Here is a 14112-nt window from a genome sequence, read left to right as displayed (position 1 = left end):
TGTTGGTCATGGACACCAAACTTTTTGTGACTTCAGTGATATTTCTACTACTATTTTCCTGTGTTTATCTGGAGATCCTACATGTAACCATGGCTGCATTGTTTACATGTGTAATCAGTTGTTAACAGCCTATAGCATGTCAATGCTAACTGGTGTAAGGCCTGATGTCTTCCCCACAAGGTGAGGACGACGTGCTGGTTCTCAGGTGTGAGCTAAGAAATGACGACATGGATTCCCACCGCTATTGGGAATGTAAGAGCTATCTCCAATAAGATGGACAAGCTAGCCATGCTAACCTAGCAACAAAGGGAATACCAGAGGGCAGAGTAGCATGACTGAAGAAGCTCAGTCCTGGACCCTGTGGAGGTGGAGGCTGGCTGAACTGGACAATGATGGACAAGCTGTCATCATTTATTTTCTTATGGACATTTTTGCACTTTCTATACACTTTCTTACTTTTGTTTTCTTGATTGCTGCTGTGACTTCAATTTCATTGTACTTCTTACAATGACAAAGTTTTATTCTATTCTATTCAATTTTAATTGCAAGTTACACCTAAGTCACTGTGGGTTCTAACGAGTTTAAGTCCAGAATGGAGACTGAACTGTCTGTAGTAGACCTCAGATGGCAATCAGTTCTGTGGGATCGTTTCCTGGCTGATTGTGAAGGACATTTTTTGTTAACTTGAGTTTTTAATTTAAAAAAACTGTTTTTCCCCCATTTGATCATCAATTAATTTATATCGATGAATTGTTTCTAAATGAGTTACAACTGCTGCCTGTTATTCATTTCTGTCATGAATTTGGTTGGGGGTGATGATGTTCTTTGTTTAAAGCATGTACTTTTGGGTTGGAGTGATTTTGAGCATTCCAGCTCTTTGTTGTGTAAAATGAAACACTTAACTTCTTTATATTCTAATTCTCCAAGCCACATTAGTTTCTAGTTTCGTTTTTTGCAAAAGTTAAGTTGGAATGAAGAAAAGCACATGGGTACAAGAAAACATTTATTCATTCAATCTACAAAGGCTACAAGTCAGAGCATGCATAGTAACACACCAACACAAAACTTACTTCAAACAGTTCAAACAGCAAAAAGTTAAGAATACAATCAACGCTTTAGTTAGTGGTGCAACACCTATTCAAAGTCAGAAACAGAGCTGTTTGCTGCCATGGAGACCTGAGGGCAGAGTGTGCGTCTGAAAATCTGTCACATTATTCTGGCACAGTCTTTATCAAAAGAAAACTCAAAACTTGGAGCAGAAAGTCGCTGCAAGTCCAGATTTTTAGCTTCAGTTTCTGCACATTCAGGGCTTCACATCTTCAAACAAACCTCAAATTCTCTGACAGGCTTTGAACACAATCGTACAATCATGGTTTCAGTTTCTTTATGATGCAAGAAGAAATAGAGCTCAAACACATTTTTATAGCGTGGAGTTCTGACATTTTGTCCTGTTCAGGTCCAAACTGATCCGAAGAAGAAACTGATTCAATTTCAATCTTATCCCTGCTGAATTTTTTAGTGTTTTTCTTCCTTTTGTTTAACAATCATACAGTTTCAGTTAACTGTAAAGTGATCTAATAAATGACGCTCATCACTGATGGTTTCATGGATCTTCTTGTGACTTAAAGGCCTAAAGTAAAGCATCAATAATAAAATAAGATAAAATATACAATAAAATAACAAAATTAAAATCTATTTAAAAAATGACATACAGCAAAAATCACACTGCTTTCCGAGTTCAGCTGATAGATGAAGGTTCTTAAGAAAATAAAAGTCAAACTACAAACTCTGAATACATCGTTTTGGTTCTTCAGGTTTTCTACCAAAGCTGGTTTTTACTTTTGTGTGAAATTAAGAGACAAAATAAAATTCGTACATTTTATTGAAATACACTACAAAAGATAGAAAAATAGTTCTAGTATTACAGTTGGCAGCAGACTGGATGGGCTCAGAGGAGGAAGAGGAGGAGGAGGAGGAGGCTGGTTGTTAGTGATGAATCACATGATGGGGCAGCCTCTCTTGGCAGTGCGAGGATCTCCCTGCAAGTAAAGCCAAAGAGTTAGCTTACCCAATGTATACACAGGAAATATGAAGTTACCCAGCTGACCAATCACAGGTCTTTAACACGTGGTGACATTTTTGAAGAGGGGGTACGTCAAGCTACATACGAAGGCTTCAGCAAAGGTACAAAGCTAAGCAGCAAAATGACAACGTACGTATGCCATGTTCTGAGTTTGTCTCACCTGCGCTTGGAGGAGTTCTCCCTCAGTGGCTTCGATTTCATCATCCTCTTCCTCTCCCTGCTCCTCTACTGCCGTTGTGTATGTGGTGGTTCTCTTTGCCACCTCCTAAAACACACAAAACACACACACACACACACACACACACACACACACACACACACACACACACACACACAATGTTAGTATCTAAAACTAACATCAAGAAATAAAATCCTTCATGTAATCTGACAAACACTTTTCTTTGTAGACGATGTGTGTGAGTGAAGGCTGTGTTATACTTTGATGTGACGCACTAGGTCCGCGAGAACACGTGAGGCTTTTATGCTTTTTAAAACCCTGCGCTGCATCTGTTTGTGTCGATTCCCAAACTGCAGGGGGCGGTATATCACAAACTTACTTCTACCAGAGTACTAAATGAGAGTCGAAAAAGTTTGCCTTTGTTTACAACACATTTACATGTCTGTCCTGGAGATTTTTTCCAGGTTCTTTAAGCCTATTTCTCTTCTCTGCTGTGAGTGGCTGCTTTTTCACACCATTAATTATTTACCACCCAGTTTTCACTGTGATCTCAGTCATACAGATGCCTGTATTTCTTCACTTCAACCACAAGGACATCCTGTTCTTCTGCGATCTTGTCCATGCATCTTTGTCCGGCAGGTTAGATATTTTTAGGTGTGCATGGCGTGGAAATTTTCCGCATGAAAGGGACCAAGCAAAGGGGCATAGGTGCGAAAATGACGTCCGCACAAAGCATCGTGGTCCCAAGGATGCATCAAGCATAAATCAGCCTTAAAGGATAATTTCGGTTTATACAGCTTTGACATTGTTTATAGAATGAAGTAGAACAAAATACTCACCTAGAAGGTTTTCCTGATCCAAGCAGTGCTTCGGGAGATATTTAGATCCAAAATCGTGCAGCGGACATCCATAAAATGGGATCCATCGGGGCATAGACAACGCCGATCCTAAAACTGCATTAATTGTCCAAAAACTCGTGTTTTTCACCAATATTCCATCATGGTCCGCTCCAAGTTAGTGCTCTGCTGCAGTCTGTGTCACTTTAGACAGCGCTGTGTGGCTGTAATAAACTCTGAACTGACGAAGACTTTGTTTATGGCTCTGAGCTGACTCCTTTCTTTGAGGGGCAAATGTAAACAAAGTCTTCGTGAGTTCAGAGGTCATTACAGCCACACAGCGCTGTCTGGAGTGACACAGACTGCAGCAGAGGACTAACCCGGAGCGGACCATGATGGAATATTGGTGAAAAACACGAGTTTTGGGACGATTAATGCAGTTTTAGGAGCGGCGCTGTCTATGCCCTGATGGATCCCATTATACAGACGTCCGCTGCACAATTTTGGATCTAAATATCTCCGGAAGCACTGCATGGATCAGGAAAACTTTCTGGGTGAGTATTTTGTTCTACTTCATTCTATAAACAATGTAAAAGCTGTATAAACTGAACTTATCCTTTAAGTGTGGTGTGGTGTGGGTGTGTGTGTGTGTGTGTGTGTGTGTGTGTGTTGGTTCTGACCTCTCCCTGAGGGTTGATGAGCCCCACTTGGACATCCTGCCCAGAACTCCAGGAGCTCTGGTTCTTCCACACCAGGTCTGATGGAGGTTTGGAGCTCACACCTGCATCAGAGGCCCACACCTGAGAGGGAGGGACCCAGAGAGTTAAGAGCAGCTCTGATATTTCTATTTCCTTTGTCATTTCTGTTGGATTTCCTCTTCAGGCTTTATATATTTCAACTGCTCACCGTGACTTTCTGTCCAGCTTTCAGCACATATTTAGGAGTGAACTTGTAAGTGGCTGTCTCCTCTCCAATCGTCTTAATTATTTCATATCCCACCATAGCCTGATCCTGAAACACACGCAGACAAACACACATCAATCACACTGGCCTCATATTCAAAGTTGGCTCAACGCTTTGAGATACTTCTATTCAAAACTTAAAAAACTAACAGTCTGTGACGTCTCACCTCCTCTCCGCTGTTCTGCAGGCTGATGAACTTCCCATCAGTGTCGATCTCGTCGATGCAGATTGGTCCTGTGGCCGACGCAGAGTGGGAGATAGACACTGAGCTGCTGGCTTCCTGCTCCTCCACATCCACGCGCTTCCTCTTCCCCTGAGAGGTGCGAATGCTGCGGCTGCTGGACGAGGCTCGAGACACGGTGACACGTGCTGATGGGCTGGGAGACAGCCTCAGTCTGAGGGAAGAAAAGAGAGACGTCAGGTATAAGACACCTGGAAAGGTAAAAAGAAAAGTTAACATTTCAACTAGTGTGTTCTCACCTCTCCTCCTCTCCCTCCAGGAGTTTCCTGTACGCGTTGATCTCCATGTCGAGAGCCAGTTTGACGTCCAGCAGCTGCTCGTACTCATTGAGCTGCTCCTGCATCTTGGCCTGGATCTCGGCCAGCTCGCAGTCTTTCTCCATCAGCATCCTGCGGCTCGTGTCTTTCTCCTGAGCGAGCGCCGCCTCCAGCTCTGATATACGATCACGCCAACCACGAGTCTGAAATTAAACCAAAGGATCAGAGTGAGACGGATGTAGATTTTAAAGAGTAAGCAGTAAGTTCAATGATCTAATGTTTGGAAAGCTTTGAAAGATTGTACACCAATCAGAGAAGACGACAGATCAGACGCAATAAACAAGTGAAGTATGGGGTCTGTTCCCAAGAGTCTTTGTTTCCGTCTCACACACACTAAAACCTAGAAAGGTGAGGAGAGAATCTAGAAACCTGGAAACAAAACAGCTTTTAACTGTTTAAATAGAGGAAAGACAAACAGCTGACGAGTTTTTTTGACAAACAATACAGCTTTTAAAGCTCAGTAGATGAGATCAAACCCTAAAAGTTGCAGTAATAAGTTTGTGTTTCACCTCCTTCTGCAGTCCTGAGAGCTGTGCAGCCAGACTCTCCATCCTCAGCGCGGACTCTCTCAGCTCCTCTCGGGCCATGCTGGCTGAAGCACCGTTCATCTCAGACATACGATGAAGATCTTCCAGCTGTGGATGATCACACAGAAGCTTTCAGAGTCAGAGACAACATCTACAAACACAGTTTCCTCGTCATCACAGTGAGAAAGAGGAAGTGAGAGGCTTGTTGCACTTCCTGACACACAGGAACTCAGAGCATAGAGGTTTGTACTCTGTTTTTCTTACGTGCATCATTTACGGTAACCCTCGATTTCTTCATTGACTGACACGCCGTCTGTTGATTTCTTAAAAAACAAATGCAGATGATTTCATCTGTACACAGACGGCAGTAAGAACGTGTGCATTTAGGTTTTGATGTACAGTTTTTCTGCAGGTGGTTTGACCTCCTCGCAACCTTCTGAAACCACAAGTTCAACAACACAGGCCACAAAAAAGCAAACAGAATACCGTCGATAGTTTGACGTCTTAATGTTCTGTTATTTTGTTTATTTTGGAGCCAAGGAAGAGGGCTTGTGGGAATCTTCTGTGTGAAGAAAAATAAACTTAAATTTTGGGCTTTTTGCTTTATCTCCTGTTGTTTGAATCAGATGTAAGTAAAACAGGTCATTTGTCATTTCCATCATTGCACCAGGCATAGGATTAAAAATGAGGAGATTAAATTACTCATATCTCAGAGAAAGAAGAGAAAAAGTAACAATTGTCAGATACTCCCGTTCCAGATGTAAAGACTGCCCTCTGGTGGCCTAATTTTCATCCCTGCATTTTCACCTCACATAAGGAATTTAGCTGTTACAGTGAAGTTTCTCTTTAACATTTCTCCACAGAAATTACTCATACGTGCTCTTGCGTGCATGCGTGTGTGAGTGTGTGTACCTTGGTGATGTAGACGCTCTCCATGTTGTCCTTGTAGATCTTGATCTGCTCCTCGTTCTGAGCTCTCATGTCAGCCAGAGCCTGAGTCAGTTTGTACTCGTACTCCTCTTTTCGTCCAGAGTCCACCTCCACCAGCCGGGACTCGTACCGGTGCCGGGCCTCCTTCACCTCCTGCGCCCCAAACACAGCGGGTTCAGACAGAGTACTCAGATGTCACCTTCACCTGGTTTGCTCTAAACAACTGTGGGTTTGAGTCTGTGATAAAACTGAAGCAGTTGGAAAAACTCAGCTCCTCACCTCCTCGTGGATGTTCTTACGGAAGTCCATTTCCTCGGTCATACTCTGGCAGCGGTTCTCCAGGTCGACTCTCAGCAGCATCTCGTCGGCCAGTTGCTTCTTCGCCTGAGCCAGACCTGTATCCAACTGGAAACACAAGAGATAAGACAAAATAAGCCCAAGTAGATTTGGAAAAAGAGTTGGCAAATCAAAAGAAAATCCCAGGATAATACACTTAACGTGCACCATAAAGATTTCCAGACTGGATTAAAAACAAAGCAAGCCCCCAAACACTCTTCTGTTGTTTGATATACCACTGTACATCTTTACAGTTAGAGAAAATAAGTGCAGTAAACACCTACTCTGTGTTTGTTCCAAACTACATGAATAAAAGAGAATAATCTGTTGTGGTTGGAAGAGACAATCAGGATTTTTTTAAGTAAAGAAATAACATGAAGCATTTTTTACTAGCAAGTTTCATGTACGTGTCATTTCAAACTTCAAAACCAGCTTCAGTAGCCATTAAAAGTCCAACACAACCCAGCAGAGTTAAAGATATGTGAGCAGCTACATTCTGCGATAGAGGTTTTAGAGACACATAACTCTCCAAAGTAGGTAAATGTTTTCTTCTTCGGGGGTCTAAAACGGCACCAAAAATTCATTTCTGAATATGGCTCTTTCATAATCTTGGTTTTAATTCACTTCCCTTATTTCAATGAAGCATCTGTAGCTTTTTTTGTAATGATGTAAAGGGCAATACAAATAAAATTTATTATTATTATTATTATTATTATTATTTTTTTTTCTGTAGGGGAGGCTTCGAAGAAACCATGTGACACAGAAACAGGAAATTACTCCTCTCCGTCTGCATCTCTCCACAAACATTAAAGGATGTGAAGTGTTTGGATAGGTTTGAGTGGTTGTGTACCTCCTGCAGCTGCTCCTGCAGCTCAGCCAGCGTGGCCTCCAGGCTCCTCTTCTCAGACAGCGCCGTAGCCAACATCCCTTCTTTAGCGTTCAGCTGAGCCTCCAGATCCTTCAGCCGGGCCTGAGATCCAGCCGCCTCAGAGTCCTTCTTGTTGAAGCTGAAAAAGGGGGGAAAGACTTGTGCTTATGGAGCTCTGACTTGTGTTACCAGCTGTAGATGAAGCATATCCTTTAACTATCTTAAAGGGGCCAAAGATAAATCAGCAAACTGGTGGATTGTATACCAGAAACACAGGCAGCAATGACAGAAAAGCGTTCAGTGCGCTTAACTACATAAAGTAATTTACTGTTGAACTGAGACAAACTAATAGAAGTCTTAATTAGGGATGCACCAATCCTATCCTGGTACATGGTATCCGCGTTGATCCAGCCCCTTAAAGTGATACTCCGTGATGGAACAAGTTGGGTCCGATCACAAGGTTTAGGGCAGAAATTACCCCTACAGCAGTGTTTTTGTGCTGCAGAAGCCCAGGGCGCTCGCACCAAACATCCCCTCCCTGCTCCTCTGCCGGTTTCCTCTGCACTCAGACGGGGCCAATTTTTACTTGACCAAAAACACAAATAAACGGACTCCCACCGAAAAACTCTGATATTGGTCTGCATTCACACTTTATTTAGAGAATGTTCAGCGCGTTACTTTCACACAAAAACACCGCTAAACAAGGCTCTAGTTCTCATCGTGTTTCTTCGTCCTGGCAGACTACCTGCGTTTGTCCATATCTGGCACTTTGTGCGCGCAGACTGATACACTAAGCAGCGACCACCTCGTAGCCAGCTGTGGCTCTGCAGCGGAGGTAGCGGAGGTAGCGGAGGTAGCGCCGTTTTACGACACGATGAGAACTAAAACCTTATTTAGCGGTGTTTTTGTGTGAAAGTAACGCGCTGAACATTCTCTAAATGAAGTGTGAATGCAGACCGATATCAGATTTTTTTGGTAGGAGTCCGTTAATTTGTGTTTCTGATCAAGTAAAATATGGCCCCATCTGAGTGTAGAGGAAACCGGCAGAGGAGCAGGGAGGGGGTGTTTGGTGCAAGTGCCCTGGGCTTCTGCTGCACAAAATTACTGCTGTAGGGGTAATTTCTGCCCTAAACCTTGTGATAGGACCCAACTTGTTCCATCCCCGAGTATCACTTTAAAGCTGGATCGGGTATCTGTGGGAAAGGATCGGTCCAAACTTGACACTGAGACTTAACAGTGATTAAGTCTACAAGGTATAAAAGTTTACAATCAAATAGTTATTTCTGTCAATTCTGAAGCATTTTTCAACTAAACTGCTGTTAGACAGTTAAACACTTATAGTTTAAATAACTATTAATTCTGTATAAACTCATTTTTCAGGATCAATATTGGACAATACCCAAAGCCCAGGTATCGGTATAGGGACCAGAAAAGCTGGATCAATCCCTAGTCTTAATCATCCGGTATTCTGAGAGCTCTGACCCTAAAATCTACAAAGCTGCTTGTTCACACGTCATGTCCCTCACAGCAGGCAGGACAAGACACCAGAACCAGTGAAAGCCTCAGTGTAAAGTTTCAACAGGACGAAGGACAAACAGCACAGACGACACTATGGAGACAGTTTTTATGTTTCTATCAGTGCCTAGAAAATGATTTGCCTTCTTCGTCCACTCGCGGTTTTATTCCTGCTGCTTCGTTACTCCTCACACTGACTGCTCACATGACAGAGAGGCCATCACCTCCATCTCCTGCTTGTGGTAAATTCCTGAAATATTTCTTGTTCTGTTCTTTTCTGCTTAACTTTTACCATGGGGACTGGCATGAAAAAGTCTTGATGAAAACTTAAGCTCTGTGCTAACATGGTATCTGACAGAGAGTCTTTGGAACGTGTACAATAAATCCTATAAATGCACTATACTGATAAATAAGGTCAACACAACGCCAGAGTTTTAAGCTGTGATCTAACTCAAGTATAAATAATATAAAGTTAATACCTGTTTCGAAACGACAAAAACTGGTCTTAGTCAAAATATGCCAAATCTTCTCCTCCAATGCCAAACAAGACTCAACAGCAGAATGAACTGTTTGGCTTTAGCAGGGAAGATTTGGCAAATTCAAAAAGTCTCTCTGTCTTAAACTAATCTCTATGCAGATCAACCACACCTGCTTGCACTTTCACCTCTATTAGCTTCAGGAAGCTTCTGATTGAAACCATGAGTCTGGATCTGTTGTTTTTTAATAGCCATGGTGTTATTTGATACTACTGATTAATGAGGAAACGGGGGATAAAGCTTTGATGTGTTGTTAAGTATTGAACACTTTGACAACCTTACTGATAAGTGAAGAAACTTCTGTGTGTCAAAGGAGAAAAAAGTAAACAGTTTCTTGTTGGTCCAGTTTACAGCCGACCAGTGCCTCTGGTGATAAACTGCTCAAGGCAGAAGAAGTAGAAGAAAAGTTTATAAGATGTGTCAACATTCCACTGCATTTTACACACATAAGAGCCTTTTTCCTTCTTTGGTTTAAAAACAGTCTGATAAATATGTGAGAGCGACATATTTTCACTTTTAAAAAACACGCTGGACTTCCGTTTCCCAGCTCGGAGCAGGGTTAACTAAGTCAACAGGGAGACTGTTTCAGAGGGTTTGTGAGTATAAATGAGTCTGTTATTGGAGCTCGGAGGGACGGCCTCTGGGTTACGACGGGCGGCTGATGTGGGCGAACTATGACAGGAATGTACTGAGGTATGTCTGCTTTCTCACATTTTACTGAGAAACGTTAGCTGGGCGGGAAACCGCTGACCCGGCACTAGGATCACACTCAGAGACCAAAACAGCCCACAGACAAACTACAGATACTCCTGTAAAGGCTCTAAATGATCCCAGCTTACTATTACTGCAGAACAGAGTCCAGCACTTCCTGTTCTCACAAATAAAACATTAATGTTAGCTACAAACATGTTAAAGAGTGTTTGAGTGACGCTTGCTGTGTGTGGGTGTCTGTGACTACAAACCGAGGGGCCCCTTTAACACCAGACCCATGACTTCAATCAGACAGAAGACACATTGAAGTAATTATGACACCTGGTCCAGACACCAGGTAACATAATTACTTTTTAGAGAAAGCTACGGTTTGATGACTCAGAATAAATTACACCTGTGATAAAGCTTTACAGAGATTTATGATGAGGTTTGAACTTTAATATTCAAGGGGCGGACAAAATGTCAATAATATTACATAAGAGTTTTTATGGCAGAATCACAACCCAGATATTATCAACGTTCCTCATGTTTGTTTTTATTTTTATTTATTGGTTCTTTTCAACAACATGCAAGCAAGAAATCCTCTGTACAGCAGTCTATGGTGAGAAATACTAAAAATCTATCAAGCGTTCCAAAAAAAGAAGATATTTTAAAAGTTAAATCACAGAAAAGCAAGAATAAGACATCATCATTGTTGTAATGTCAAAAGAACTCCCTTCGTGTTTGTTTTAAAGACTAGTTTATAAGTTACTGACCAGTTCAACTAAAAATTTCAATTTAAAAAGTACTGTCCTTATAGAAAGAAGGATGACAAATTGTTTACAGCTAAAGCAACTTTTGAAAATCTGTGTGTGAGGCCCTGTCTTTGCATTTACCATCTCTACAGTGCCGTATCTCTGCATAATCTGACACAGGGAGCAGTCTCTGTATGAGAAAACAACAGTAATGTGAATGTGTCAATATTACAATGTCTTTATAGAAAAATGCATGGGCATGTTGACCAAACCAAAGGGTTTGCTACTTTATATCAGAATGACAGCAGCAGGCTCCAGCTTGTCACGTGTCCTGGGATTTTAACTCAAAGAAAAGTTATCGGCCTATCACGAAGCACAGCCAGACTGTCACAATCCACGCACGAGCCACTGTGTCAAAAAGTTAAGTGGTCCAATGAGCTGTTGTCAACTGTCCAGTAAAGACCACAAACCCAAACAGGTGTCACTACCACCTGTGGTCTGCTGTCAGGGAGCTGACCACACACACATACGCACACACTCGCACACTTACGTCCTGCTGTTGGACAACACACAGCACCTGACTGTAGCACATGTGTGTAGTTTTACGAGCATCTGGGATGTTTAATTAGCAACTGCAGAGAAACGACATCACTCTTTTCGCCTCTCTGAGAGAGTTTACACTCCGGTGAAATCAGCCAGTTTGATTCTAACTTCAAAATACACACAGCAGTGTATATCACTTTGAATTTCTAAACCAACACTGGTCGGTTTTTACAAATAAATTAGTTTTTTCCCCTTATACATTTTCAACAAGTACACAAAAACACTGTTGAGATACCTTTTGCAAGGTAAAAATACATATCCACCAGCTCTTGTGAGGGAAAAAGCTCTACATCAGGGGTCTCAAACTCGTGCCAAGAGGCTGCAGGTTTTCTTTCCAACCAGAAACTCCACCAGCTGAATTCACTGATTAGTCCCTGCCCTCTGCTTGAAGGTGAGGTAATTAGTGAATTCAGCTGGTGGAGTTTCTGGTTGGAAAGAAAACCTGCAGCCTCTTGGCCCTCCATGGCACGAGTTTGAGACCCCTGCTCGACATTGTCTATTCATTCAGTTCAGGTCAGCAGCTGTGAGCTGCAGCTGTCAATGTTTGTCACATACATGTTGTGACACACAAACACGCATTCAAAACCTTCCTTTCTATATAAATACAGCTTGGATGTTAACATTATTCTATTACATATATGTTAAAAACTTCAAAACAGCTTCATTGTATAGGTAAAAAAAAATATTTAAGAACATTTTAATGCGAATTTAATGACATGATTCAAAAGATGTTGAGAAAAAGTTTTGTAGAAAGAATTTAACTTTGACAAACAATTAAGAACCCTGGTGATCAGACAGTGGTTCAGAATCTGTTCAAATGTGTTTCATTACAGAGAGATAAGTGATATTTATTTACTTTGCATTTATGCAGCAATGAAAATTAAACAAATAATGCAATTTTGTTACATTTAACCTCTATAGACAGACTGCAAAGACAGAATCCTGTCGAATTTCGACATTGTACCTAACTGTATGGTTATTTCAGCAATTTTAACAATGTTTTACAAACTTAGTCCCCAGCACATAATAATCCAATGAGTGTATCGCTGAAATTTCAAACGATTTTCCCTTCCATTGTCCTTGTGAATTACATGAAATCAATAGTATTTTGCACCTGTGTTTCTGCCTTTTGTCTGACCGGGCTCTACAAAAGACCCTGAAGGCACCATGTCATCTTCAGTGTGGGTAAAGTCTAATTAACCCTCTGCTAATACTCCAAGTACACTTTTAACCTGTCAGTAAATCGTTAGTTAAGGCTGACTTATTTAGCCATTAAAATGTTCGTATTTCAGATGTCAGAAGCGGGTTTTTATTGTTATTCTGTTATATAGCTGGACAGACAATGGTGGGCGGTAACAGCTGTCAATCATTTTAAAACACTTACTTTTAATTTAACCATCCCTGAAAAAAAAAAAAATAATCACTTGATTTATTGAGTAAGAAACTAAATGAAAGTTAAATTTAGGACTACTATTTTGGTCGGGGTTTGAGTGACGCTCTGAGCAGAGCAGGAAACGTAACCTCCTGTACAGACCCGCGTACGTAATGCTGCAAAAATGGCTCGAAAATCAAAGTTTAGCCTTTAGCCTTAAGCTAATCGTGTAGAGTTCGTGTCCGCATTAAGACCTTGTAGTGTGATTAACGTTAGAGGCTTACTTCTGCAGGAGCTGCTCATGCTCGTTTCTGATCTTTCCCAGCTCGATCTGCAGCCAGGCCCGCTCCTTGGAGGAATCATCCAGACTCCTCCGGGCGTCCGCGAGCTCCGTCTCATAGAGCGCCTTCACCCCGGACAACTCCCGGTTCCGAACATCCTCCTTCTCGCTGATTTTCAGATGGAGAATGTCGTTTTCGGACTCCAAGCTGCGGACTTTGTCGATGTAGACGGCCAGGCGGTCATTCAGGTCTCGCAGCTGCTGTTTCTCCTGCAGTCTGGTGATCCTGGTCGGACTCAGCGGTGTGCCGCTGCGGCACGTGCTCCTCTGACCGGTCGGAGTCGCAGTCGCCATTGCAGAAAGAAAAACTAAAAACTTGTTGATAAAAGACCGGGGGCAGGCCGAGCTCGGTTAGCACCTCTTAGGCTGCAACGATTCGGATTTAACCGCTCAACAACAGCCCGCACTTCCGTAAACTCCTCTGGAAGTGTATCCTGTCCTTTCTTAACCGAATGAAAGAGGGGTTTGGCTTCCCAACATGGCGGCCCATTAAAAACTTACGTTAGGTTGAACCAGCCAATGGTGAAGCTCGACGAAATGCGTTCTTTCAACTTTGACTTACAGGTTCACTTGAAAATGTTGTCAACGTATGCCGGAAGGTTCCGGGCCAGGCGGGGTGCGTGCGTAATTACAGCGGTTAACACCGTATGGTGACTCGGAATGCGCCAGTATAGATATCAAGCGCTTCTTGAAAATAACGACCAAGCTTGAATATTTTTTGATTATATCATTTTCCCGGTCAGGCAGCTGTACTGTAAAGGTTGTATTTATACACAAGGCTCTGCAAGGATAACAAAGTACCCAAAACAGAAAAACCAAACGAAGGAAACTCATAAATTGTCGAACTACTCAAACTCATTCTCTACAGTAAACTATGGAGTAGTGAGAGTGCCAAATTACAAAAATAAATCTATAAAATAATAAATAAATAAATACATTTTATAATAAACTATAAAAGGATTAATGAATAAATGATTTAATAAACGAATTATATAAGAATCTATAAAAGAATAAATAAAAAT

At 41.8% G+C, this 14112-nt stretch overlaps 1 protein-coding gene across 1 annotated transcript; it reads right to left on the bottom strand.

The window, feature by feature from the left end:
• Positions 1-1004: 1004 nt before the first annotated feature.
• lmnb1 (lamin B1) lies at positions 1005-13575 on the bottom strand. Its single transcript, XM_074690843.1, has 11 exons — positions 13035-13575; positions 7262-7418; positions 6355-6480; positions 6058-6228; positions 5128-5253; positions 4541-4761; positions 4227-4455; positions 4004-4108; positions 3778-3897; positions 2244-2348; positions 1005-2039 (listed from the first exon to the last, which is right to left on the bottom strand). The coding sequence occupies exons 1-11, from the start codon at positions 13382-13384 to the stop codon at positions 1998-2000; spliced, it is 1752 nt and encodes a 583-aa protein (XP_074546944.1). The 5' UTR covers positions 13385-13575; the 3' UTR covers positions 1005-1997.
• Positions 13576-14112: the final 537 nt, after the last annotated feature.

This window comes from Halichoeres trimaculatus, unplaced genomic scaffold, assembly GCF_033239565.1.
Source record: "Halichoeres trimaculatus isolate MK-OKI-2021-1 unplaced genomic scaffold, fHalTri1.1 fHalTri1_scaffold_16, whole genome shotgun sequence".
NCBI lineage: Eukaryota > Metazoa > Chordata > Actinopteri > Labriformes > Labridae > Halichoeres > Halichoeres trimaculatus.
The sequence above is the reverse complement of the archived record's forward strand: the minus strand, read 5'-3'. Positions and strand labels throughout refer to the sequence as shown.